General features: G+C 45.4%; 1 protein-coding gene across 3 annotated transcripts in view; it reads right to left on the bottom strand.

The window, feature by feature from the left end:
• PIAS1 (protein inhibitor of activated STAT 1) overlaps nucleotides 1–10,601 on the bottom strand; it is a 60,150-nt gene extending 49,549 nt beyond the window's left edge. Inside the window, exon 1 of one of the 3 annotated variants that reach the window (XM_051628949.1) lies at nucleotides 10,558–10,601. In XM_051628949.1, the coding sequence (XP_051484909.1) occupies nucleotides 10,558–10,581 (24 nt within the window). In that variant the 5' untranslated portion in view covers nucleotides 10,582–10,601. Of the gene's footprint in view, nucleotides 1–9,762; nucleotides 9,960–10,557 lie in introns of those variants that run through there. The other 2 variants (XM_051628951.1, XM_051628948.1) reach the window with 2 other exon arrangements.
• Nucleotides 10,602–26,236: the final 15,635 nt, after the last annotated feature.

Genomic DNA, 26,236 nt, shown 5'->3' with positions numbered 1-26,236 from the left:
AAAGTGGTGCCTATAGGGAAAAGCAGAGCAGACAGCCCTAGCTGTACAGAGAAAGTGATGGGCTCTGGGATGACCTTTACCACAGGAGAGCAAGCTCCCGGGCCCAAGATAAACAGACATATGAAAACATCAGCTCAGTAGCAGTCAAACACACTCATCATTGCTAGAAATCATTAGAAAAGGAACAGAGAGCAAATGAGAAATCATTACATATACCATATATGGTGTATATCTGGTTCAGCCAGATCTTGAAAGGCATGTGGTTTTAGTGGTTTCATCTTAAAAAATAAAAATACATTAGAAGTGGAAAGTTTCACAGAACGATGACAGAAGTCCAGGATAATTCCCCTAATTCAGAAATGGCAAAAGCTAAGATTTTTCAACCTAGAAAATAAAGAATGTGGGGACTGATATGGGTAACAATCTATAAAACCATGAAGAGAACAAGGAGAAAGGGCAGGGATCAGCTCTCCAGTCTCTCTTGTTACACAATATAGTGACCAGTGGGTGAAGCTGGCTGGAACCAGGCTGGAAACACAATGAGGAGGGTCCTCACGCAGCAAGAGGCAGGACAACAGAAATCCCCAGCAAAATACTGTGGGTAACAAAAGGTTTATATAGATTCAAGAGAAACCTGGATAAGCACTTGGAAAACAGATTTATTACGGCTTGTCCAGCTAGTAGCCCCTGCTGGGCTCAGAAGACTGAGCTGAAAATAGCTGGAGACCAGGAGAATATTGCAGGGAGGTGACAGCTATTTCTCATGATTTGTCCTGGTTTTGCTTTTCCCTACACACTCCTGGAAGCTGTAGGAAACAACACCGGGCCAGATGGACCCTTGGTTTGAACACCACAGCTACTTTCACATTCTTAAGATTCAGTTTATAATGCAGGTTTATTTTTAGCCATTTCCTCAGAAACCCAAGCAACACTGTGAAGAAGCTCTAATAAAAAAATGTTACTTCTCAACTGAAAGAGTCAAGTTTTAACAGCAAAGAGGTAAAAGTGGAAATCAACTCAATGAAAACCTGGGTGCACACCCTTCAAAAAAATATTCTCTGAGATACTTGTAATTCAAACCGACAAGAGTTCTGATCCTTGATTTAAAAAATTTGAAGCCCTGCCATCAAGTGGCCTCAGCAGATTCACTGAGGAGATACTGCTAAATCAACACACAGCCTACGAAAAAGAACAGCTTTGTTTCTGTACCACTGCTGAAGTTCCTACTTCTTTTTTTTTTTTTTTTCATTTTGCTGCAATGTATTTATAGGTTCACTAACAACTCCACAGACAGCCTGAGCAGACCTGTCTCTAACAGATTTTTCAATAAGCTGAAAATCTACACAAATACTTGGGACTGTTTCAAAGACTCTTATTTTGCACCAGGGAAACAAGATACAACATCTGCACAAAAGTGAGATCATTTTGTCAAGGGAGTCTCAAGAAACAATATGAGGAATGAACGTATCAGAAAACATGGTCATCCACACAACCTTTTACGACAGGTTCCTGTAGCTCAGATTACAGATTTTACCTGAACCAAACACATTATCCCTACTGTATTTGGTCTCTGCTTTTTTAAAGAAAAATAAGTATTGGTGAGCTGCACCAATGCTAAATTGCCAAGCAAAACTAGGCTCGCTGTTATTTCCATCCTATATTCTGTCCTGCATGCTAACTAATCATATTTTCAGTGGCAAAGCTGAACAGAGAGGCCTTATTAAGCCCAGACCCTGCTTGACAAAGAGGGCAGGAGGAACATCTTGCTGAAGATTGCAAATAAAGGTATGCAAGACATTCAGCTCTGACTGATTCTCAACCAACTGTCCCACTTTAAGGGACAGTAAATGCCTTCATGTGGCTGGAGACTGAGAGCAGATACCTGCTTACACAGCAAACAAAAGCCCAGATGCTCTTCTTAAAAAGACGGACTTTCCCAGGAGGAGGCTCTGGCACTGTCCCATGTGAAACAAAGCTGGAGGAACCTCCCATACACTGCTACATCGATCAGACCATGAATATGCAGAAGGACCAAGATTAGACCAGACTGACAAGGAGACTCTCAGGACTACCAGTTGCTCTGCAGAGATACACAGAGCCAATTTTAATCCCAGAAGCAACTAGGTATGAATTATTTTGCTAACCTCTACATTCTGGCTCAGGTGCCAACCCCTCCCCTTGGTGAGCCTCAAGAACAGTCACAGCATCAAGTAAATACATGTTCAAAAGGGTCAAGGTTGAGATCTGATGGACTTAAGGCACCCGATATAAACCACACCTTGAAAATGTTGCAGATGACAGATCCTAGAGCTGCTCAACAATGACTGGTACAGTATGGAATAGCAAAGCCACAATACAGGCTGACAGCTTGAGAAAGTGCCCAGTGGAAGAAGCCAAACAGCTTCAACACAAAATCTAGTCTATCTGAAGCGCTCTGCAGTTTTTATATTTCGTCACCTCTTTGGAAGAGAACTGGCTTTTTCCCTAGTGTAAACCTAGCTTAGAAAGCCAGGGCTCTTACCTCAGCTCTGCCCAAAGATTATGACATAACTCCTGCCCAACACAAATTGCTGAGACCGCTCATCACATATGTTTGCACACTTGAATGGCTGTGGCCACAAAAGACACATCTTCAGGAAGTGGAGGCAATGCTGCAACCAAGCAGTGAGGAAACCGGAGCTGTTTTCTGTCTGCTTTATAACCATGAAGTTAAGGCGGTGGAAGGAAGAGTGGGAGAGCTTTGGAATACCAGTTTTCAAAATGGGTAAGAATCTCATGGAGCCTTCTGGTGAAGAGACACTCACCTACCACCTGTGGTCATCTCCCTCAGAAGGCTCAACACTTCTGAAATCTAAGTTTTAGAAGCAACCTCCACCTTTTTCCAGTGATACCTGTGGACCGTCTCTGGAACCATTAAGGATTTTGTAATACATCTTCACTAACAGAAACCCACAGGAGTAAAAACTCCTCAAGAACCACATCTGTGGCATGGAATCATCTCCCCAGATCCCATCCCCAAACAAACTGGTGCTGTCTTACTGTCAAAGATATGAGGTACAGCAAGATGATTTGGCAAGAGGCTGGGGAAACAGGGCTCATCCAGTCTGGTGAAGAGAAGGCTTTGGAGTAACCTAATGGCAACCTTCCAACATGTAAAAAAAGGCCATCAAGAAAACAGTCATGATCTTCACAGAGGTACACAGCAGAAGGATGTGAGACAGCAGGCATAAGTCGAAATAAGAGGCTCAGGGTGGATATATATTTAAAATAAAAAATGTTTTCACGATGAGAACAGGTAAGCAGTGGAAGACGTTGCCACAAAGGTTGTTGCAGCCTTCATCCTTGGAGGTTTTAAAGACCAGACTGCATAAAGTCCTGTGTAGCCTGTTCTGACCTCAGAGCTGATCCTGCTTGCAACAGGCTGGACTGGAGATTTCCCACGGTCCCTTCCAACAACATTACCAACTAATCTATGGTCAGAATCAAGGGAGCAAGTAGGTGTCAAACTGAAAATAACAACAAGAAAAGCTAACAGGACAGTCCCACTGAACTCTCGGTTCAAAGAATTTAGAACAACAAATCATATCTGGGCTGGAAGTTGGGAAAAAGCACTCAGTGTACACTATAAACATGAAAGGCATAAAGAAAATATCTACAGAGGTAAAGAGATGCTTCCCAGCTCAGCATTCTGGAAAAGCTGTTGGCTGTGTATCAGCCCCAAAGCAGGGTAGAGACTGAAACTCTTCCTTTCTCACGCTCTCCTGCTGTTAGACATACTTCTAGGATGGAAAGTGGCAACTGAAGCATTACCTACAGCCCGTGCTGCCCTGGCAGGAGCAGAGGAGGCAGAGCTCATACAGGTTTATTAGCATGTATCCAGAAAGCTCATTACCATTTCCTAAACAAAACAAGGGAAGTTCACCACAGAGCAATCTTCAGTGATGCACATAAAATGAACACCACTTATCTTTCTGTCCTTCATGCTAAATAAACTTCAGCATACCCACTGAGTTTTGTTCTGCTGCAGAACCTAGGACTCTGCCCTTAGCCAGCAAGGGCTTTAAAGGCTCCTTTTCCTTCTCTATTATCTCTTGCATATCATCTCCTATAGACATAAAGGTCAAGCTTAGGCTGACCTTTGGGTCTGATTGTATACTAGCTTTTCATTTCTTTGTTTCACATACTCTCAACAAGCCCCATAATACCCACCTTCTACTAATTCCCACTCTCCCCTAGTCTTGGAATAGAAAGCTTTCTCATGGAGCACTCTAGTATCCCTCCAGAATATGCCAACAGTGGAGAGACACAGCAGCACAACTCCAGCCATCCCTAATCCCAACAAGAGTGTAAGATTAAGCTAATTGCTGACAAACTCCTGGATCAACACAGCTGCAACGGACACAGGAGTATCAGCAAAACAATAAGAAAAGAAATGACAATAGAAAGGTCTGTGCCACAGCACACAGAGAACAATAATATAATGTTACCTGCTTTAATTTGGTTCTGGTTGCTATTGAAAATCTGGAAGATCATAACAAGGCCAGCTAAAACGGTATTTCCCATCCCATGCATCCTCAACTCCCTATTTTCTCATTTTCTGAGGTTTACCATCATCCACTTTTTGCTGTTCCCCCTAAGCTTCCAATTTGCTTTGCAACAGACACATTTTATGGCAGTGACTAGTTCAAAATGGCTTTAATAGCACTGAGTAAAATTACAGATATAAGCACCCTTTTGTGAGCTACTGGAGCTCCTTTCTTCTCCTAACCTTCCCCCTCCTCTACCCAGCAGAATAATCTACTTTTAAGAAAGGCATTTCTTTTTGTGAACAGACTACCACTGAAGATACTACACGCAATTTTTGCACCATAAAATCCAATCATCTTCATTTTAAAAAGCCCAGACCAACACTCCTACCATTTCTTGGTCTACACAGAGCTGGAACAGTGACAGAGCAATGAGACAATCAATACTTGAGCTTGATCAAGAGGATTCTGAAATCCAGCATCTGTCACAGCAGTCACCCAAACAATACATTTCTCCTTTTCTCCCCCTTAAGAACACGACAAACATTTCTCTGTGATTCTTGCAGGCTCACTTGTGTGTCCACCAGAGGTGATGTTCCTGCTTACAGGGGACAGCACAAGCTGAGGAAGCTGGGCTGCCAGAGACACACAAGGTTTTTAAAGTAAAAACCATGTCTGCATTCTTCACTGAAACTGGGGCTTTCACAAGGCTTTTGCTAGTTTTTATGGAGGGCAGTAAAGCGGAGTCTTCCATTAAATGTGCACCTGTAACATTTTTCATCAAAGCAAAAGGTTCTAAAGTGCAAGCATGGCAGCAAAAGTAAACAGACATTTCTGAGACAACTTCAGCTTTGCAGGTAGAATTCTTCCCTTGCAGAGCCAGAGGGCCAACCACCAATACCATCACGCAGGAGAAAAGCTGCAAGAGATCCAACCCAATTCCCAGACAGAAATCCTCTGGGACACTGGCTCCCAAGGCCCCACACAGTAACCCTTTCAAAACGTTGATTCACAGCAAGAAAGGTACTATTACTTCAAAGGCCACAGTCTCAGCAGAGACCAATAAGCCCCACACTGATGGAGTCTACCAGCTGACTAAGCCCAGGGTTCAGCTCCCATTCCCTCAAGCAGCATCACTACAACCATCAAGGATTCCAAGAGACGCTTCAGAGAAAGGCAGCAGCGAGGCTCTAGAGGACTGAAGAGGGCTGGGGGTATCTCAGAACAACTACAGGGAGCACTCGAGTCTCAAGTGCTTGGAAGTTCTGTTTTGTTTTTCACTGTAACAGCACTAAAGAGAAAAATGATCAGATGTTGACTTCTACAAGAACAGATTACAGGAACGAAAATCCTCCGTGCCAAACACATTAGTGACAAGTTTCTACTTACCTTTGTGCTCTACGCGAATGCAGGTCAGAATATAAACAATACCAGTCATCTACATCCTTATAAATAACTTCAGTATCTGAAGAGATCTTAACTGTCTACGCACTGCTCCATGGGATGCTTTTAAATACTTGTCTCCTGTGGCTGATCCATAAACATTCTTATCACTGCCCAAGTAGCCCTGAGCCCCTCCCCAAGGTAACATTTTTGCCTTATTCTCAGGGAATCTAAATAAAATGCTTCTTCTACCGCTTCTTAGCTTCTAAGCCTTTTAACTGCAATTTCTAAATACCTTTATGACCAGAAGAGAAATTAGCTATAAATCCATTAAAAATAACTGCTGTGAACTACTGGTTCTGGTACCTACAAGTGGCCATGAATAAGGATTTGACTTGCACAGGCCTCAAATGCTTCCAGGATGGCCCCTAATGTTCATGAGGGGTTCATAATAGAAGTGTGCTGACGGTATATTTACATGTACACAACATGCAATCTGGTTTCTATTGGCAATAAATAAGTGTTATGCATTGGGGCTTTGACAGTTAAGCAGTGATGCACAGCTGCCAGTTTTATTCATTGATATCTGCAACTCCAGTGTTGAAGATCAAAAGCTCAAGAATAGACACCTAAACCAAAATACATTTAGAAATACAATTATACTGACACACACCAAGTAACAGGCATGAAAATAATGTAATCCATAGACTCAGATAAGCGAGAAGTGGATTATATTGACTTTAATCACAGAAACACACAACACCAGCAACTTTTAAAAGGATTAAGCAAAAATAGCTCATAATACAGAAGAGCAAAATTCTAATTGAACACTGAAATAGGTGGCATATGCTTATTAGCACTGACAATGCAATTTAACACAACTGCACTTCCATAACTAGAGATCCATTTGTCACTGTTACCACCACCACCTGAAAGCCACGCTATCAGCCTCCCCCCTCCAAAAACTGCTTCCCTGTATTGAGGGGAGGGGTGTTTCTCAACTGAATATTTTTTCAATGGTTTGTTTTCATCACCATTGTGTGGAAATGCTATTATGAATTTTCATTCAAACTCTTGGCTCACTTTTTTTTTTTTTTTAAAGTATAAATTGTGTCTAACAAGAAACACACCAGGGAACTCTTCAATCCCCAAAGGCACTTTCTTAAAAGGACAGAGAACAAAGGAGAAAACCTCCCAGCATGTGCTTTCCAAACCAGCTTCTTAGGACAGTATCAAGAATGACAATACCAGAACATAAGCTTTTCTTTTTCATTCTTTGATCCATGTATAATTGAATTGATTATTGCAAACTGTGGCATGATTTCCAAAAGACTTGAGTAGAAGGGAAAGATCACAACAATCTAATAACCAATTTAAAGAGATGTAAGAAATATTGAAGGAAAGATTTAATCACTCAAGTATACTCCTTCCAATTAGAGCTTTAAATAGCTTACCTTCAGATAAATTAGAGTCTGTATGCAATTATACAGGAATAGTAATTAAGATCAGGAAAATCCACATATGCCTCAGCCTATATAGAGTTAGGGAGGTAACGCATAGAACAGCAGACTTTTCAGTTACCTTGCTTCATCAATAGAAATGAAAACTTACTGGTTTCACTTATTCAAACCTTCCAAAGTACCAACGAATTCAGTAACCCTACAAGTCTTACAGATCTGCAAAATATGTTTCATCTTATCTGATTTTTTTTTTTCCCCCAATAGCATAAACATTCACAAATGGGGCAAGAGACTGAAATACCTCTGATTGTGGTAAGAAAATATATTATAGGAAATGCTATTTCATGATTTGGAACTTTGTGAAAACTTAAGGCAAGTAAGAATGACCACTGTTTTCTGGAGGAAGCAAGATTTTTAATTTTACTTTGTGTGTTTGGCAATATCACCAGTCTCATCACACTCTACAATTTCCATGTGTGCACATTACCCACATGTACCCCCAGGGCTCCTATCACAGGAAGGCTTTAGAAAAAGAAAGCTTTAGAAACTTGACTCAGTTTTTCTGACAAACTATCTGGCAAGACAGGTGAGTTGCTGCACAACTAACACATTTTAGTTTTTCAAAGTCACTAAATCTGAAATCAATGCCATTCACTAATTCATCAGAGGAGAAAGGTGAAAAGATTTTACCTAAGAAAATTAAAATAATGAAAGGAATTCACTGTTCATTCTCCAAATAGCAGAGGCTTAATCACAAACCCTCCCTTAGTTACGTCTCCCTTCAACTCGCAAAAAAACAGAAGGATTTTAAAAGTGTGTTTTCTGGGGATGTATTCCTGCAGCCACCTAGCTTTCCATTAGCCACATTTTTCCAAGCACCACTCACCTCACCCAGTCCCTAAGAACAGAGCTGTACAACTTCTGGCAACCCAGCATGTGACAGCTACAACTCTCAGCAGGAATTTCATGCTCCCTTGTCTTTCTTTCCCTTTCCTTCTTGACAGAGGGGACACACCCACACACCTCTTTTCCCTTGCACAGTCTAAAAAAAATTTACTAAGTCTTCAAAGTACGAATTGGTGAAATAACTATTTTCTTACGTAAACTGCCAAGCCCCCATAGCTACAAATAAAAAACCAAACCACCAACTTTTCACAGAATATAGAGCTACCATGATACAGTCCCAACTTGCAAGTACCACTACATAACCTGAACAGCAAAGTGAAACTGAAAATAAACCAGTTAACTTGACATTTACTCCCCAGATCCCTGAGGCAGCAAACAGTACTATATACATATATATATATATATATATATAAATAAAATCATAATTTCCCTCTACTGGTTCCAAGATGCAGGCTTCAGAAAGGGATCAATAAAGAAGTCCAGGCTGACAAGCAGACAGAAATACACTTCTATGAAAGATCCACCTGTAAAGCTGAAGAAAAAGAGAAAAGTAGAGGCCTCTATACTACACTCCAGAGTCCGGAGGCTCTGCAAAGGACAAGAGGCTTCAGGTTTCTACGCTCCTAGAGATCAATAAACTGTCAACGTTCCTAGTAAAACCACACCTTTTAGCATTGTCTTTAACCACCATCCTAACATATATTGGAAAAATATATATAACCCTAGCTGTTGTCTCTTTTTCACTCTGTTTGAATCAGTTTTGTTAATAAAGGCATCCCAGCTACTGTACACCAAAAACTCCTGGGTCAGTTACCAAAACGTATCACTGCATTTGCAACAGTAAGATGAACAAAACTTGAAGACTGTCATCACATCTTGACTCTCTCATTAGCTGGGAGTCCCAGAAAGGCTGGCAGACAGCACAGCTTAAGCAACACACTCTGTAAAACACTTAAAAAAACAAAGGAGAGCGAAGAATTTAAAGGAGGATTTATGTATCCTGACCTGGCAGACAGAGACACCAAAAAGTTGGAACCCACACAAGACTTTAGACTTCTTTACATCCTGACAGCTCTTTAAGCATTTAAAAAAGAAAGCGCAATAAACCTTTGACACACAGAAAAGTGAGACCTACCTAAAATCTAGGGAAAGACAGAATATTTCCTTACTCATACTTCACATACTCTGTAGTTCAGGTTACACGTTTAACGCACTCCTGATTTGTGTCTCTCAGTGTATTAACTTCACAGCACGAGCCAGAAGCCCTCCTGATGAATAACGACCCTATGACAACCGCAAAGAAATTCTCCAAGTTTGAAATACAGTGTCGGGGGTGCGAGGCTGAGCTCACAGCCCCCCGCAAAAGGGACGGGAAAGTTTCTGAGGGTCTTTTTTTGTCGGATGTTGGGGAGGGGAGAGAGGGAGGCTGGGTGCACAGCGTGGCTGCCCGTCACCCGCTGCTCCACCGCCACTATTCCTCAAAATACCTGATGGGACACGCCGAAGAGCTGCTCCCTCTCCTCCATCCCGGGCAGTCCCGCCCGGGGAGCCGTTCGCTCCAGGGTGCCTCCGAGCACCGGGTTTCCACGCGTTTCTCAGGATGACAGGGACAACCGCAACCCTAACACCTTGCAACTCCTCCACATCTGCTTCTGACGTACTTTATTTACCGGGGCTGGGGCGGGGGGAGGCGAGCGGGGCTCCCCCGGCGGCTCATCCCACCGCTCCCCCCCCCCCCCCGGCACCCGGGGCGCTCGTTAGGAACCGGCCGCCTGTCAACGGCGGGGGCAGCCGCTCCTGGGGCTCCCTCCCCGCCCCGCGCCGCTGGCGGAGTCCCCTGGAAACTTTGCGGGGAGCCCGAGGAACCGTCCCCGCCGCCGCAGGGCTGCCCGAGCCGCGCTGCCCAACGCCGGCAACTCCCGGGGGCTCCCTCGGCCGCCGCCGCCCTCAGCCCCGCGACGGCCCGGCCCGACCCCAACCGCCCCCTCCGCGGAGGGCAGCCCTGCCCGCCCGCCCCCGCGACCTCCCCGCGGGCCCGCTCGGCGGAGAGCGGCCGGTCGAGCGGCGAGGGGAGGACAGCTCCGCTCCCCGCCCCGCTCCGTCCCTCAGCCCCCGCTGCCGGCGGGGCTCTGCCGCAGCCACCCCGGCGAGGCAACGCGGCGAGGCACCGCACAGCGCCGGCAGCGGCTCGGCTCGCTCCCGGCGCCGGAAAGAGCAAAGCCCCGGCGGCCCCGAAGGCGACAGCGAAGGGGATCGCGCAGGGAATTGAAGCTGCGCTTTACCTTCAGTTCCGCACTGTCCGCCATCTTGCAACTCCGCGCGCAGGCGCAGCGCGCCCCGCCGGGACCCCGCCCCCCGCCCCCGCCCGCACGCAGCGCGCAGCCTTTGAATCGCGGCGCCATTTTGTCCCCGCGCTGCGCTCCGCGGCGCCGGGGAGAGCGGCCCGGGTCCTGCCCCCGGGCTGCGGGGAGCCCCGAGCCTCCCGCGGGGGACTCTGCCACCCGCCCTGCGGGCAGCCCGGCGCCGCCGTCCCGTCCGGAGAGCTTCCCCGGGAGGGAAGGGGGACGGCGCCTCGTCCCTCTCACGCAGCGAGCAGCGCGGGGTGAAGCCGGGCCCCCTCAGGCTGCCCCGGGAGAAGCCGCCGTCCCTCAGCCCTCCGGCGGCCCCCGGGCCGGGAAGCTCCTCTCGGCTCCGTCTCCCTGAGCTGCCGCGGAGGTTGTGCGGGGCAGCGGCGTGAGCCTGCCCGGCTTCTCCTCCCGCTGAGGAAAAGCGACAGGAGTGTTTCTAGGAGGTGCTGCAGCAGCGGGGCGCACCGTTTAGATCCCAAGCTGCCGGTGTCACGTTGTGTGGGTTCTTGCAGTAGCAGACCAGGTCATGAAGAGGGGAGGAATACACACCGAAAAGGCTGCCTGGCGAGGTGACTGCATCAGCTGTGAAGTCACTCAGCTTAAAATACCGGCATTTAAGTCACACATACCCTCGGCTTGATCCAGCTCCTCTTACCTGTGTGTCGCTCCGTAAGGACAGATTGCCACAACACTTTCCCCACTTCATCTTTACCTAAGAGGTTGGAAAAATACTGCTGAACACAGCCAATATTGCACATCCTTTTAAGAGAGAGAGAGGGAAATACAAAACTTGCTATTATTTTCCATAGCTGCTGAAATATTCATCATCATACACACTTGGAAATCACTTATATTATCTGCATTGCAAGACAAAAAAAAAAAAGCATTAATATCTGCACTCTACAGATTAAGGAGAATGCTTGAGGCCACACAGGGAATCCGTGGTAGAGAGATTACTATTCAAGATTGTTACTGCATTATAATTTTTGTTTCCCACATCACCTGAATAGTTGGCCACAATTTAAAACTGGGTGGTTTCCACTGAGGGAAGAACGTCACGGTGGTACCAAATATCTTTCTAGTAAGTAGCTTTTTGATACCGTCCTTGTCCCGATTCTCCGAGCAGAGGAAAACAACACACACCTCTTTCCAAACATTCAATTTCAAAGCGTTTCGCTCAGGAACAGTCCCCAGCTTGGTGTCAAGACCAGACTGACAGAAAACCCAGGTGTGTCTTTTGGCTCCTCACTGGTGCCCCTCTTTCTTCTCCATGTGTACATCCCATCTCCACGGCAGACACACCAAGTACCCACTGGTTTCCTTTACAGTTCTTGGCGTTCTGGATCAGCATATCAAACTAAGTGTTCAGAAAATGAGGAGCAATTAGAAAGGGCTGATAAGTAATACTGCCATACTCTGGCTTAATCCTGCATGTAATGAAGACTTATCTGAGTGTCTGAAATGCTGGCTTGGGGAGGGGGCAGGGTGCTAGGCAAGATAGCTAAAAAAAAAAAATAAAAATCAGATGACTACCTACTACACCCACGTGAACCATAATTAGCTGATCTATTTCAGTGGTCTGAGACAGCCCAGTTTAGAATACTTCAATTTGGAATGTTTGAATACATTTAATAATCATCATCTAACATCATCTCTGACTTTGTGTCTAGTTTAAAGAATTTGACAAGAAGATCTATGATTGTAGAAAGACAAATGGTTTTGTTTTATCTTCAGTGGCTTCATTTTTCCCTGGAAGAGCCTCGCTGCACAGCAGACAGTTTTTCCTTTGCATCCTCACTTCCGAATTCAGTGGGATGTGGACATGTGCTGAAGTGCTCTGCTTAGATCGTGGCATGACACTATCAAAGCTGACACATGGCCATAAACCACAGTGTTCTCTTTCGAAACTGCCTCTAAATAAACAGGCTGAGAATGTCTTCAGATACACTGAAATCAGGAAGCTAACTAAGAGGGTGCACGATACTCAGTTCAAAACGGTTCACCCTAAATAAGTATTTTTGCAGGCAAAGCTAGTAGCTTTGTTATTCTGTGTGGACTTCTGATACTCACTTCTTTTTTAATGCAGTTTGTACTCCAGTATGAAGAAGGAACTTAATATGAAAAGCAATCTGTGCTTCTATTTTTAGACAAGTATTTACATGTAATTAAATTTTGCTCCTCTCTACTCCTGAGACTTAGATGGTGGTTTCTTTGCCAAGTAAAGGCTTTGACAATGCAGAGTCATTTTCAAAGGTGCTCTCAGTTGCTCCAGTTCTGCTGCAGCTCAGTGAGGGCAACACTCAGATGTCACCATCCATGTCTACTACTGCATGCCCATCAAGGAGTGCAACTAAATTCACATCCAGGTGTAATATTTTATTAAAATGATGTTATATCATGTTACCATCACCTCAAATTTGGCCCAAAACAAGGGCAGCTACTTACTTAGAAAAGGGAGAGTCATTACATCTTTGCTGCCTGTGTTATTAACATCTAGAGAGGTGGAGTTAATCACCTGAAATTCTATATAAGGGAAAGATACTGGACCATTTTGTTAATGTCACCTCTTTTATATCCTTAGATCTCCTGGTATAACAATGCTATTGCAATAGGGAAAGCATATGTAGATGAGGTACTACAATCTTTCATTACACATGCAGCGTTGCAGGGTGACACATCCCAGCTTCATTTGCCTATTTCCTGTTTTTTCAGTTCCTAAACCCCAACTTGCCTCGCTGCTGCGCACACAGGAGTGGGGCTTACACCACTCAGCACAGCACTGGAATGAACTGTTTCCCCACTGCAGTTTTTGCACATCTTGGAAAATGTTAATTGCACTCCCTGATATCTGAATGCCCTGGAAATTGTATTCCCTGCCTGGAATCAGGCATTCCAACTCCAGATCAGCTCCTTATGTACTTTACTGCCATACAAAGCGTTGCAGCTGGAAGACAATAGTAATAGGCACAACAATTAGCCCAGTCTTTAAAACTATTTGCTCAGCCTTTTCTGCTCCAATACCAATGGGTGAGATGTGCTTGCTCATCGTGCTCCACGGATGTTCTTAAGGCCTCTCCTTCCTAATTAAGCTATTCTGGATCTGGACTGTGTCAAACGAACTATCAGGGGTGTCACACGGAAACCACGTTTGAAGGTTAAGATGAACAGAATGAGGACCCCCCTGAGCAGCCCACAGCCACCCTTTGCTTTTTGCCCAGTGCCCCACAGGCTTTCCACCTTCAGAGACCCTAGGAGCAGGAAAAGTGCCTGGATCACCTCCAAACCAGCCACAGGGAGCTGATGCAAAATGCCTTCCTACAACCTCATTTAGTTCTATACATAATGACAGAAGTCTCAACAGCAAATCTTATTTACACTGGAGAAGCTGCATGTCACAGGGAACTGGAAGGAGGAGTAATTGTTACAGACAATCCAACTTAAGAAGATAACAGCATTCTACTGGTCTTGCAACATTTAGTTTAACTTACCTAAAATTAAAGTAACTAAAATTAACTTACCCCAGGAAAACTGCCACTATTAAATGGGTCTAGGTCCATAAGTACCTTTCTTCACTTTTCTCTGGGCTTTTATTTGAATGGTTATCTTTTTCTTAAATTAAAGCTAAAAGAGTTTTTTCTCTGAAAAGAAATGGTCATTCCTGAGATATTAATCTACTCTTGTAAAACCATTCCCTTTGGCTGAGTTAAATCCAGATATTTTTTGTCAACAAAATTCCACTTCACTGAATCACAATTGGCGGGTTTTGTCATGAGCATCCATTTTCATGATGTGTGGATGCAGCACGAGAAGAAAGACTGAGAAAGCAACTGCAAGAGGTCATCTCTGAGCCACAGTCAGCTGTGAAGTGCTCAGTGCACTGTCAAAACCAATGCCTGGGCTGTCAGATGCTTCAGAAACTTGAAATTGGCCAACAAGCTTTCAAACACGAGGACAGAAAACAGCAGAAAGCTACAGTTATTTCCAAAATACCTTCAGAGGGGTGAGACAGACCCTTAGTTGAGCTGTACAGATTTGCAGCCTCAACAAGACCAAGTTTTAATGACGACAAACTCTTCCGTTCCAATTAAAAGTGATTTTATGTAAGACTGCAAGGCCCCAGTGCTTAAGAAGTTACTTTCTACAGATACTAAGTAATTCCTAAGAAGGAAAGTTCTGTTGCAAAAACTCCAAACATCAAGGTGCTAAATTTTCTCAAACTTGGATTAAGAGTCAATCCTCATTGTGATGTTACATGTCACTCCTCCCTTCTTCCCCCACTCACACAGTACATGTAAAATACTGACATTTTCACACATTCCTTATTCATAATCATTTTGCTTGGAGTATCAATCACACATGGTGATGTAGAAGACGACAGAGGCCTGTTACAATCTGAGGCTTTTTCCTCCTCCCTGTTCTACCATTTCCAGACCACACATGGAAGTAGCAGGGACTGTACAGGAGTAGATTATGTTTGTATTCTCTAGCTGTTTAGCTCCCATCTTGCCTGAAGTGGTTCAGAGTTCATGCTGAACAAAATGCCAGCAGCTGGGCTATGCCTGCTGGTACAGAGAGTCTCTGGTATGAAGTGCTCACATCTTTTTTTTTTTGCCTAATCACTATTTCTAAAGAATCACTTTAGTCCTGGGAACACTGTAAATAAAGCCGAGTTCCAGGAGCAAACAGAGTTCGTTTCTGATGGCTCATATGAAAACAACAGAGCTAATTATACTGTAGTAATTACCTGAAAATTATACGTATGCTGTTTTTCCACCAGTCAATACTGCTATTTTTGAACTTGGCATTGTTCTCATGGGCTGCTGCAGTCACACTGTCTCTATGTGGTCTTTTCATCTCACCATTAACTGAGCCTCTGGTTTGAGGAGAGTGTTTTGGAAGCAGTTTCAGCTGCAGTGTGTGCTGCTCAGCTCCCACCTGCCATGCTCCCTAGCACCCTCCACCACAACAATCCTCACCTCTGCTGCATTTGAGAAATTGTTTCCATTTCAACCGTCTTTGAGCATGGATTGTAAGACACCCACTCCACAGCAGGACTCTAAACCTGCAGCCAATTCGGATTCACTCCAGCACATCAGAAGGTACTGAAAGCTCACCCCAGCCCGACACTCAGTGTCATGAATAGCTGTGATAATTCTGACACTGAGGAGTTTTATAACCTGGCCTGGGTGTGGCACATTATCCCTAGCTTTTTTGTTGTTGTTGTTGAAGAGCAACCAATAAAAGCACCTGAGGAAGGCAGGCCAGCGTGGCCCAGGTGAGTGTCCCAGCCCCACTCCCAAGAAGGGAATGCTGTCTGGCAGCAAGAATGGGAGTCAGGAATTTTTGGATCAGTCCCAAATAGATTCCTACCATATTACCCGATCCTGACCAAGTAAAACAGACTCAGAATGACTCCTTTGTGAAACAGGGATGATAATAACAGGTATCTCCCTGGACTGTTGAGAGGAAATTAATTAACATTTGGAAAGTACTTTCAAATTCTTGGATGAGAGATGATGGAGCTGGAATGCTGGCAACATTAAAATAAGTTGAAATAATCTTCATATTTATTGCATGCAGTGCTTTAATCTTCAAAGCTCTTTACTAACATCAATGAATTAACAAAGAAAATACTAATAAAGATCATATTTACCCATTAAATTATTCTCCCAGAGCATATATAAATAGATCTGCCTCCAGTAAAAAACATTATTGAAAGAAAACCTAAGCACCAACTGCGGCATCATGCACTAAATCCCTCGTGGCACTGTCCATAGCAAACCTACTTTGAACTATGAATTATTAGTTTATACTTTTAATGAGGATAGTTGGCCCCTAAGCCAAATCCAGCAGCACCAAAGTCACTGGGAGCCCATCACCAACAACCAGGGGTGAAAAACCAAGGCAGCAAAGGCAGGAGGAAGAGCCTTGGTTAGAAAATACCTCCACTGTGCAAGATGTAGGGAGCAGGAGGGGACACCTCTCCCAGCAGGAGGATATGCTGTCTGAGTGCAGTGTGTTGTGTCTTTGGAACAAGCTCCAGGGACCTGAGAAACACACTGTACCACCAGGAGAGATAAGCAGCAGCTCTAGATATTGGTTCACACACAGAACTCAGAGCATCCCAGACTAAACTACCCAAATGCTGCTTGCAAGGCACTGCACACTTACTGTCCTCTTTTTTTGAAAGTGTATTTTTACTGGCACAGACATGACTATCACATTATCACTGGGAAGCACAGACCAGCAATTTACTGAAAACCAGTAAATGAGACAGTCCTTCCAAGTGCATTATCTGCATTGATTGCAAACCAGTGCTTCAAGAACAGCAAAGGACCTTTCCTTTTGTGCTTCATTTTCCAGTCACCTTCCCCATTGCAGTCTCTTCAGCTGCAAAGATAAAACCAGAGGAAAAAACCCCAACACTGTTGTATTTTGAATTAAACACGTTTCCACAGGTCTCCTTCACTACAGCAAATGCAGAAAGTTGCTGGGTCTCTCCATGATGGACTCAGATACATTCCAGAACATAATGGACTATAATAGATTTAAAAAAAAAAAATCTATGGTGCACTTCATAGACTCTGGAGGTCATTTTAGGCAGCCCATCAATGCTCAATACAGACATTGCTGCTCAGCACGTTGTCCGCACACCTGCCGGAGCCACGCGCCTGCCAGATGTGTGTGCCACAAAACCAGAGCCCTGCTCTATTTTCTCCAGTCTTACTGTGGAAAAACAACAACAACAACAACAACAACACACCATTATCTGTGAAGTGTTTTGTAGCCCAGTCTTGTCAAGACTGTTGCTGTTTCTTCAGAGCTGGCTGAAGGCTCTGCAAAGATATTCACAGATTAAACTGTCCCAGTTAATCTGCTGTACAACAGCGTTCAGGCGAAGCTTCAAATATCTTTGGTTTTGGATAGAAATCAAATGTCACCTTTGGGAAATATGCTTATTATTATTAGCGTTAGACATAGCTTTGGGTTTACTTCCAATAACTTGGTTGAATTCTAGGGGTTTTGTTATTGGGTTTTGCTTTGTGTCCTGCATTTCTGTGTCGTGGTTGGACAGGCACTGTTTTTTAGCATTTACAGCTTCTGGCAATCCTAGTGCTAGCAGAGAGATTTTCAAGCATTAATTGTTCTGGCTATTGCCTAACACATGGTGTGGATCCAGTTAAGAGCATGTCACCTTTCTGATGAGGTCTCATGAGGGTGGCACATTCAGGCACAGGTAGCATTCTGTAGACTAGGAAAAAACACACCCCACGTGAGCAGGAGACAGTATTTCTAGTAACAAATATCCTGTAGCTGCAGAAAGCATTTTAATGGCAGGTGAGACTGACATCCAGACAAACAGCCAAGGTCTTTTTCTCACCATGTGATCTTTTCATAATCCTCCATTTCTCTCCTAGATCAACAGGTTCCTCTTTATTTGTCACTGTCAGCTCTTCGCACAAAGAGCCTTTTGTCTGGAGCTCTGACCCAAACACACAAGACTTATTTTTGTCCCTTCTTGGCCATATGCTTTCAAATGGACTAATGGCTTTCCAAGCTATAAAGCAGAACCTTGACCCCAGAAGGGGAGATGGTGGTGTGACAACTTCTCTCTGTTTTGACATCATAATTTATCCCCACTGCAGCTCTGCTGGCAGCACAAGCGAGGAGACAGCACAACCCAGCAAAAATAGTTGAACCTGATCCACTCTGAAGCTCATGCTGTGGACCCCAACACTGGAATCACAGCAGCTGCAGCTTCTGATGCCCAGGCTCAGAGCAGGGAAAATGCCAGCCAGTCAGCAGCTCCCTCTTTATGTCCTCTTCTACTTCATTATCACCAGCATGGTGAAGCATGCCTCCTTTGTGAGGCAGCACATTGCAGAAGAAGTCTGGCCCTAAAGCCCAGAGTATTCCTGCCACAGTTCCCTTCTGCTCTGTTATTTAAAGTCCTATTGTGGATGCACTGCTGCATCCATGGATGTCACCTGAAAAATCCATTGCTAAGGGAGAAGCCAACATACAATAAGAAAAAGAAAACGTTATCTGTTATTTTTTCCATTTGCAGGGCTGCATCACCAGGTCACACTCAGCCCACCTAACTAAGTGCAAAAAGCTACTGATGGTTTGTCTAGTAATATTCTGCAGTTGAAGACAGTAAGAAAAGAGTTCATACCCTTTAACTGGCACTTCTTCCAGACTGTCACACAAACCCTTTTGTTTTCCAGTAGAAATAGCTCCAGAACTGAATTCCTACCTGTCTCTGTCAGGCTGTGCCTTTGCCACATCACATAATATGGTGCTGCTCAAGGTAAAACTATCCTGGAGCTTCAAGGGTGGCCTCTTCAGAGACACAGTGGGGTGCTGAGGAGAAGGGGAACCTGCTTTCTAATTTTTTTTCCCCCCTCTTCTTTCACCAAAAATTGATGTTTGATGGATCTCTCTTCCAGAGACTGGGTTGGGGGTGGTGACCCAGTTTATTTGGGAGCCACTTCCCCACTTATTTAACAGAGCTTGTAGGATTTTGAAAGCAGAGCCTCACTGTCTACCGGTGCTCCAGAGGAGGGAGGAGAAGGAAAAGAGCTCCTTATCTCTTCATTCAGCCCTTATCTGAGCCTGCCAGCTGGAGCAGCTTGAGGGGGAGGATGGACAAGGTCTGCAGGGAAGCAAGCACGAAGCTTACGTGCACATAAGAGAGGGGGCAAACTTGTCCCCAAAGGCAGCTATTGTCATAGAATCATCATGTGGTTTGAGTTAGAAGGGGCCTTAAAGACCATCTAGTTCCACCCCCCTGCTGAGGGACACCTCCCACCAGCCCAGGCTGCTCCAAGCCCCATCCAACCTGCCCTTCAACACTGCCAGGGATGGGGCAGCCACAGCTTCCCCGGGCAGCCTGGGCCAGGGTCTCCCCACCCTGAAAACAAATTTCTTTGTAACACCTTCCTAAATCTCCCCTCTTCCACTTTAAAGCCTTTATGTCACACACTGCTCCAGACCCAGGATGAGGAGGGCAGAGAGCAGCTAGAGCTGCCGCCACCTGCACAGAGCCAACCTCAGCAAGTTCTACCAGCACAAGAGCCCACCAACATGTTTCCAAACATCTCGGCACTCACACACAGACCCAGCAGAGCTGTTCACCAGAGCATGGCCTCAGGGGGGCAAGCCCAAGACAAAGAGCATCAGAACACAGGCTGCTGGGCAGGCTGGGGAGCAGCAAAGCCCAACATGTGCTCCGCTATCCCGAGCCGGGCAGGATGGAGCACACAGCATCCCCAGGCACTCCCACCTGCCCAGCTTTGCTCCAGTGGGTTCATCCCTGCAAAGCCTCTGGCTTTCACTCTTCCCTTACCCACACCACTAACCAGCCTTAAAAACCATCAACTCCCCAAAATCTTCTGGCTTCAAGGTTGCAACCTGCAGTACCTTGGGGCAGCGTTAGCCAAGGGTACCCAAGATCCAGCCCCTGTCTCCACATTACAAAACCAGATCTTCCATGATTTATAATACATTTTTTAAAAAAAACAACAAAACAGCCAGAAACATGATTACAGGATTTCTTTCAGAACTTCTGCTACATGGAAATGAACACTAAAGCTTTTAATTTACCTAAGATTCCTCTCTAAAGAGGAAGCTATACAGTTTGTTCAGGCCTAGTTGACAGATGGGGAAATTAAGTCCTCTGTTATTGTTCATTTGCTGGATGTGAAAATATTTAACACTTACAGAGGATGTGGAGGATGGAAAAAGCTATGAAAAAATCAGCTCTCCAGACAAAAATTAGAGACAGAAACATCAGGGGCTGATCCTGGAAGACTCTACATGCTTTTGGCTAGTCCAGAAATCAGCCTTTTCCTTATCAGCCCTCAGCTATTTTCCTGTGGTAAAGCAAAGAATAAATGGGTGAATTTAGTATTAGAGCTAAAAAGCAGAGCTGCAAAAGATCCTGATGTCTCTACCCAGCAAACTCCTTCAAAACACTGACTTCCCTCTTTCAGTTGAAGTTTCCTTTTTTTTTTCTTTAAGTTGGAAGCCTTTAATTGAAAGGTCTTTCTTTCCTCTAGTAATAAAAATAGGCTGTTAATGCTATTTTCCCCTTTATCATTGAAGATGTCCTGCAGTTTTTTTCCATCTGGGAACAAAAAGAATCTTTAACATGATACCAAGAAATAATTGGCACCTCTTAGCCAAATGGCTCAGAAAGAACCAAGGAGTTGGTCCCACACTTACATCTGGTGCAGAAATCAACTGTATGAAAGGTGAGTAGACAGAAGGGGGGTTAAACCAGAACTGATGGTGTAAATAAAGCTCTGGGTCTGGTTGAGGTGCCCCCAGCTGCCCACTGCCCATGTTCAGGACACTGTGCACCACAACAAACAGGAGCCAATGGCGGGTGTTTAATTAGAGCCTGTTCCTCATTACCAGCCCGCTGGAGTTACAGGGTGTTTGCTGCTGTGCAGATCCTGCTCTGATTACAGGCCTTGAGCCTGCAGCTTGTTATCAGCCAGGCAGCTTCACAACTGTGGGAAAAGCCACGTTCCAGATGCCCAAGAGGTCCCCTGTGGAGCACTGCCAACCCACCTCCCATCTGCTGATACCCTGGAGCCCCAGGGATGGAGAAAAGCTGGAGGTGACAACCAGGCACCCCCTGGTTATTCCCCTGCAGAATCCCTCCTGCATGTGCAGCTCACCTTGGGCCTCCCTTTAGATTGTGCTGAAGGGATGGTCCTGAAGAGACAATTGCACAGCCTGTAGTTAGTCAGGATGTGGGTTTACCATCATTCCCTCGGGACACATCTCCGGACCATGTCTTGCTTGCCTGGCTTACAAGAAAACCCTCACTAAAGGTAACAAGAGCCACATGAGCACAGCTTGACCCTCCATCCCCTCCCTTGCCCTTTGCTGGGGTCAACAGCTGCTCATGGATTTCTGTAGGAGAAACCCTGGCTGCACTTTTAGCCTAGTTGACTGTTCTTTCAAGTATTTCTTCACCCATGGACATTTTTTTATATATATACACACACACTCCCCAATTTAAATCAAGTCCATTGTTTTCACTGCTCTGAACTACAGAAAGATTTCAGAACGTGGTGCTGATTTGCCACATCTGTTACTTTTATGCATTGTTTCTGTGCCAAGAGTTTCATAAAAGGTGTTATATCACTGCACCGTACCACATCATCCAACATGTTTCCACGATTAGGAGCCCATGTGAGCATTTAAGCCACCATCTCACCCCTTGTTTGGGGTTTTTATTATTACATTTCTGTACATCTTTTAGCCCAGCCAGCCTGAGCTGTGACTGGGGTTTCCCATTTCTTCAACAGACTCCACTATCATTTACCCATGGCCAAGTTCCCCTGTGATCCCTGCTGCATCTGCCTCTAAAAAATAAACATAGATGGCTTGAATCCTGTGTCCTGTGTGACAGAACTAGCAGAGATTTATCCCCTGGTTACTGGATCATCTCTCTTCAAGACACTAACAAGTTTGTTGTTTGCCAGATATTGCAAGAGGAGCATTTCTCACACACACACAAAAATAAAACACATTTGCACTGGAAGCTACTGATGGACAGTTGGATCTGAGGCTGGAAAACCAATGGGAGAGAAGAACTTAAATCCTGTGATTAAATATAAAACTGCTTTTGCTGTTCACTGGACAAGCAGCTCTTGGCACTGAACTCCAGACCACTTGTACCAACCCAGCCACCACTCCTCTTAACCCTCCTGGGGACAACCCCACATTTTCCCTCCTGCAGAATAATACAGCAGAAATATGCTGGGTAACTGGGGGGGGGGGGGAGGGGTTGGGAAGTGGGACCAAGCCTGCACAGTCATCACCCATCACACCTCAGTGATGTCCTAACTCCTCCTGCTGCTAGCCAGGAGGGCAGGGATGAGGAAGGATCCTAGGAGAACCATAGCATCTTCTGCAAAGGCCACTCATGGAACAGTTTTGGCGGACCTCAAAGAGCTTTGCAGACACTGGTGCCATCCGAGGAGGCAGGATTCAGCATGGAGCCCTCTGCCACTCTGGATGCCCACTCAACAAGGTGGCTTCAGCTCCATTGCCCCTTTACCAGCTTTCACAGTCAAAAAAAAATCATAACTAATGCTTGGCCATGAAATTAATCCAGAAATATCTGCAATTCTGTGATGAGAGATGCCATTTCAGGAAGAACCCCCCAAAGGAGACTCTTCCACCTGTGAGCAGGGACCAGGAATTTGGGTCTGATGGAGCTTTGCCATGGAAGGGACAGGTTTGTTAGGACATACTCCAGAGTTTTGCCATAGGTGAACCACTGAGAACTTTGGAAATTTCCAGCCTGGCACTGCTTTAAATGAAAAGCTCCATCTTGTTCTCCTGGGTCAGATATTCTATATGCAGTTTCTAATTTGGCCCACAGCTCTGGAAAACTTGATTAGAGCTGTGAAAATGGAATTTTTATTAGGGAGAACTGAGCTTTTGCCAAGGTTTATTTTTCAAGGGAGTGGGACCTAATCCTAGAAGTAGTTCCAGGACTGTGCTAGTCTGGATGTCCTTGCAATGGTTTATGGCAATTATGCAGCCAAACCTGGACTGACTGGTAATGTTTGCTTTGGACAAGTTGCTGCAGATGGCAAACAACTGCAAATGTACTTCTCTACCTGGTGCAGACATCACTGAAAATGCATTTTCTCTAAGTTGCTCTTTTTTTTTTTTGTCTCTTTTTTAAAATAAATTTTTAAACAATTAATGTTTCCCAGATCCAAACTGCCTAAAAACAACAAGGCATTTAAAAGCAGAGAATAGAAAGTCACATTTCTGTGCTCAGGCAGAAGCCTGTTAGATGTAATCACTGGGCAGATAAATCTCACTGCCAGCTTTCTGAGCTCAAATTTCTGCAAAATCCAATAGAAACCCCCTCTTTAGGTAGATGCTTTTCAGGGAAAAGCACATCAGTTTCCTCAAGGGAACCCACAAAGATTATGGTGTGGAGTGACCCTCTGGAGGGAGCTTTCCATCTACACAGCAAGCAGTAACCAGGCTGAACTAAGCCATAAATCCAGGAATGCATGGGAAAGGAGCAAATTAAAACGTGCTATACTTGGCAGGTTCCTTTGCAAGGGCTGTACTTGGGAAGGTGACATTATCAGCCCCACCAGCTGAAGGCTGTTTTTTCTTCCAGAGCTGGGGTAGCACAAGCAGCAGCAGCAAAGGCTTCCCAAAAAGGTGCTCCTGTCTCTTCCCTAAAGGGTTTTGTTTTGAGTTCCAGAGCTTTTGTCACCCCAGCTGGCACAGCTGTCCAGAGCTCCCCACTGGCAACCAGGGATGGGTTTGGGATGAGGAACCTGCCACCAAGACACGCCGGGAAGGGACCAGACTTTGACTGGCAATGAGGACAGTGGGATCAACACTTCTGCAGCTCTGCTGTGCAATGCTCCCTGCCCACTGCATCCTTCCTGGGCTACCAATTAATGTAATTGCAACACAAAAGAAGTGACTCTGGGCAGTCAGACTGCTGGAAAGAGGTTTTTGGGAACCCATCATCCCATTGCTGCCTTCAACACATGACGGACTGGGAAATACCCCTTCTCTAGCACAGACACCAGTCCCCTCACACCCTCCCCAGTGAATCCCCCTATGTTATGGCAACAACAGCTTCATTCCTCCACAAAAAAATGGTGAGAATTCATTTGTTAGTGTCAAATTATACCTTTGGATGTGCCTGTTCAGCTCTTACGGACTTCAGTGAAAGCCCGGCCTCCACGCAGCATGCTTTGAAGATGGGCTGGTGTCAGGAGGTGTGAAATACTTGGGAGAGGAGAGCTAAATACTTGGGAAAGGAGAGCTAAATACTCAGGAGGGGATCAGGCCCTGCTCACCAACTCCTGCACTGTCAGGCAGCGAAGGAAAAATAGGCACGACGAAGTCAGATCCCACAACTTCATTAAGATTCAGAGAGGAGATCAAAGGAAAGAATTTTCAGCTTGTTGTTTTGTTTAGTTGTTTGTTTTTCTTTTGTTTGGTTTTTTTTAAAAAAAAAGGAAAATATGTTTTAAGTTTGCAAAAAAGCCCACAGAGTTCACTTTGTTACACGAAAACAAACTGCTTTGCAGGCGAGGCAGAGCTACCGTGACGCGCTGTTCACATCCATGCGGCACAGAAAGTCTTGGTTGCACCCAAAACTCCATCAATTCAATTAAACCCATAGCTCCTTTCACGAGGACACTCAGGCCTGTTCACACACAGCTCCTTGCTGTCCTGTTCACACTTGGTCCCAACTTACTGAAGTTAAACCCAAAGCAGACTGACCATGCGCATCGTTGCACAAATTAAACTAAACTGATCCACACAGAACACTGAAGATGGAGGCAGGAGGAACCTCCAGACAGGTGAAGACTAGACACACACCTTGTCCCCAGCCCCTTGCAGCCAGCCAGATCCTGAAATAGCCAGGATTTTTCCCCTAAGAGCGAGCTTTTTGGGTTTGCTGATGTGAGGCTGAGGCAGCCAACAGCTCACAGCACACTTTGGTTACAACTGCAGAGCTCAGATCCACTTCAGCCACCTGGACAAATATGGGTCTATGATGCCAGGGGGGCAGCAGCCAAGAGACCAACCAGTGTCACTGTGGGGCCACTCCTGATCCTCTCCAAAAGGTCACAGCAATGCTGATGACTGGGAAAAAGCAAATAAGACACCAGCTTTGGTCTGGTGATCTTCCCAGCATCACCCCAGGAAGATGGTGGAGAAAATCCTGCTGGAAAACATTTCCAAGAGGTTAAGATGACTGGGAACAGCCAGCACAAGGTCGCCAGGCACAAATCATTCATGGACACCTTCTGTCTGATGAAAGGGCTGGCTCTGTGGACAAGGGGAAAACAAGGGGGTTTATTTACCTTGAGTTTAGCCAGGCCTTTGGCTTCCCACAGCATCTTTGTAGCCAAACTGGTGAGACAGGAACTGGATAAACGGACTAGCAGGAAGACTGGCCAGACTGCCAGGCTCAAATGGTGTATTCAGGGTAGAAAGTCCAACTGGCAGTTGGAGAGCAGTGCCATCCCTCAGGATCCGTACCATCCTGGGCGATGGGACAGAGTATCAGCAGATGACACCAAACAGGGAGGGGCAGTCAATGCTGGGGAGAACAGGACTGCAGTTCAGAGAGGTTGGGCCAGGCTGGGTAAAGGATGTGGACCTCGTGGAGGCAAATGCCATGTCCTTCCCCTGGTCTGGGATAAGTCCCTGAGCCAGCACCAGCTGGGGGGGACCAGCTGGGGAGCAACTTCACAGGAATCTGGGGTCCTGGTGGGGGCTGAGATGGTTGTGGACTGAGGCACACCGTGTATGGGAGATGCGGAGGGAGCTGCATTTGTTCAGTCAGGAGAGGAGGAAGCAAAGGAGAGGTCCTGCTGCTGTCTGGAGATCCCAAATGGGACGGCACAGAAAAGATGGAGCCAGGCTCTTCTCGGAGGGGCACGTTGAGAAGCAATGGGAAACAGGAGGGATTCTGACCACAGGGAGGTGGTTTTTTTTTGTTCTATTATGAGGGAGATCAAGCACTGGAAGCGAAGGGAGATCCTAGAGCTCCTTCAGACCCTCGAGTCTCAGCCGAGCACAGCCCTGAGCG

The sequence above is a fragment of the Apus apus genome, chromosome 10 (assembly GCF_020740795.1).
Source record: "Apus apus isolate bApuApu2 chromosome 10, bApuApu2.pri.cur, whole genome shotgun sequence".
In the NCBI taxonomy this organism is placed as follows: domain Eukaryota; kingdom Metazoa; phylum Chordata; class Aves; order Apodiformes; family Apodidae; genus Apus; species Apus apus.
Note: the sequence above shows the minus strand (reverse complement) of the source record. Positions and strands in the feature narration are given on the sequence as shown.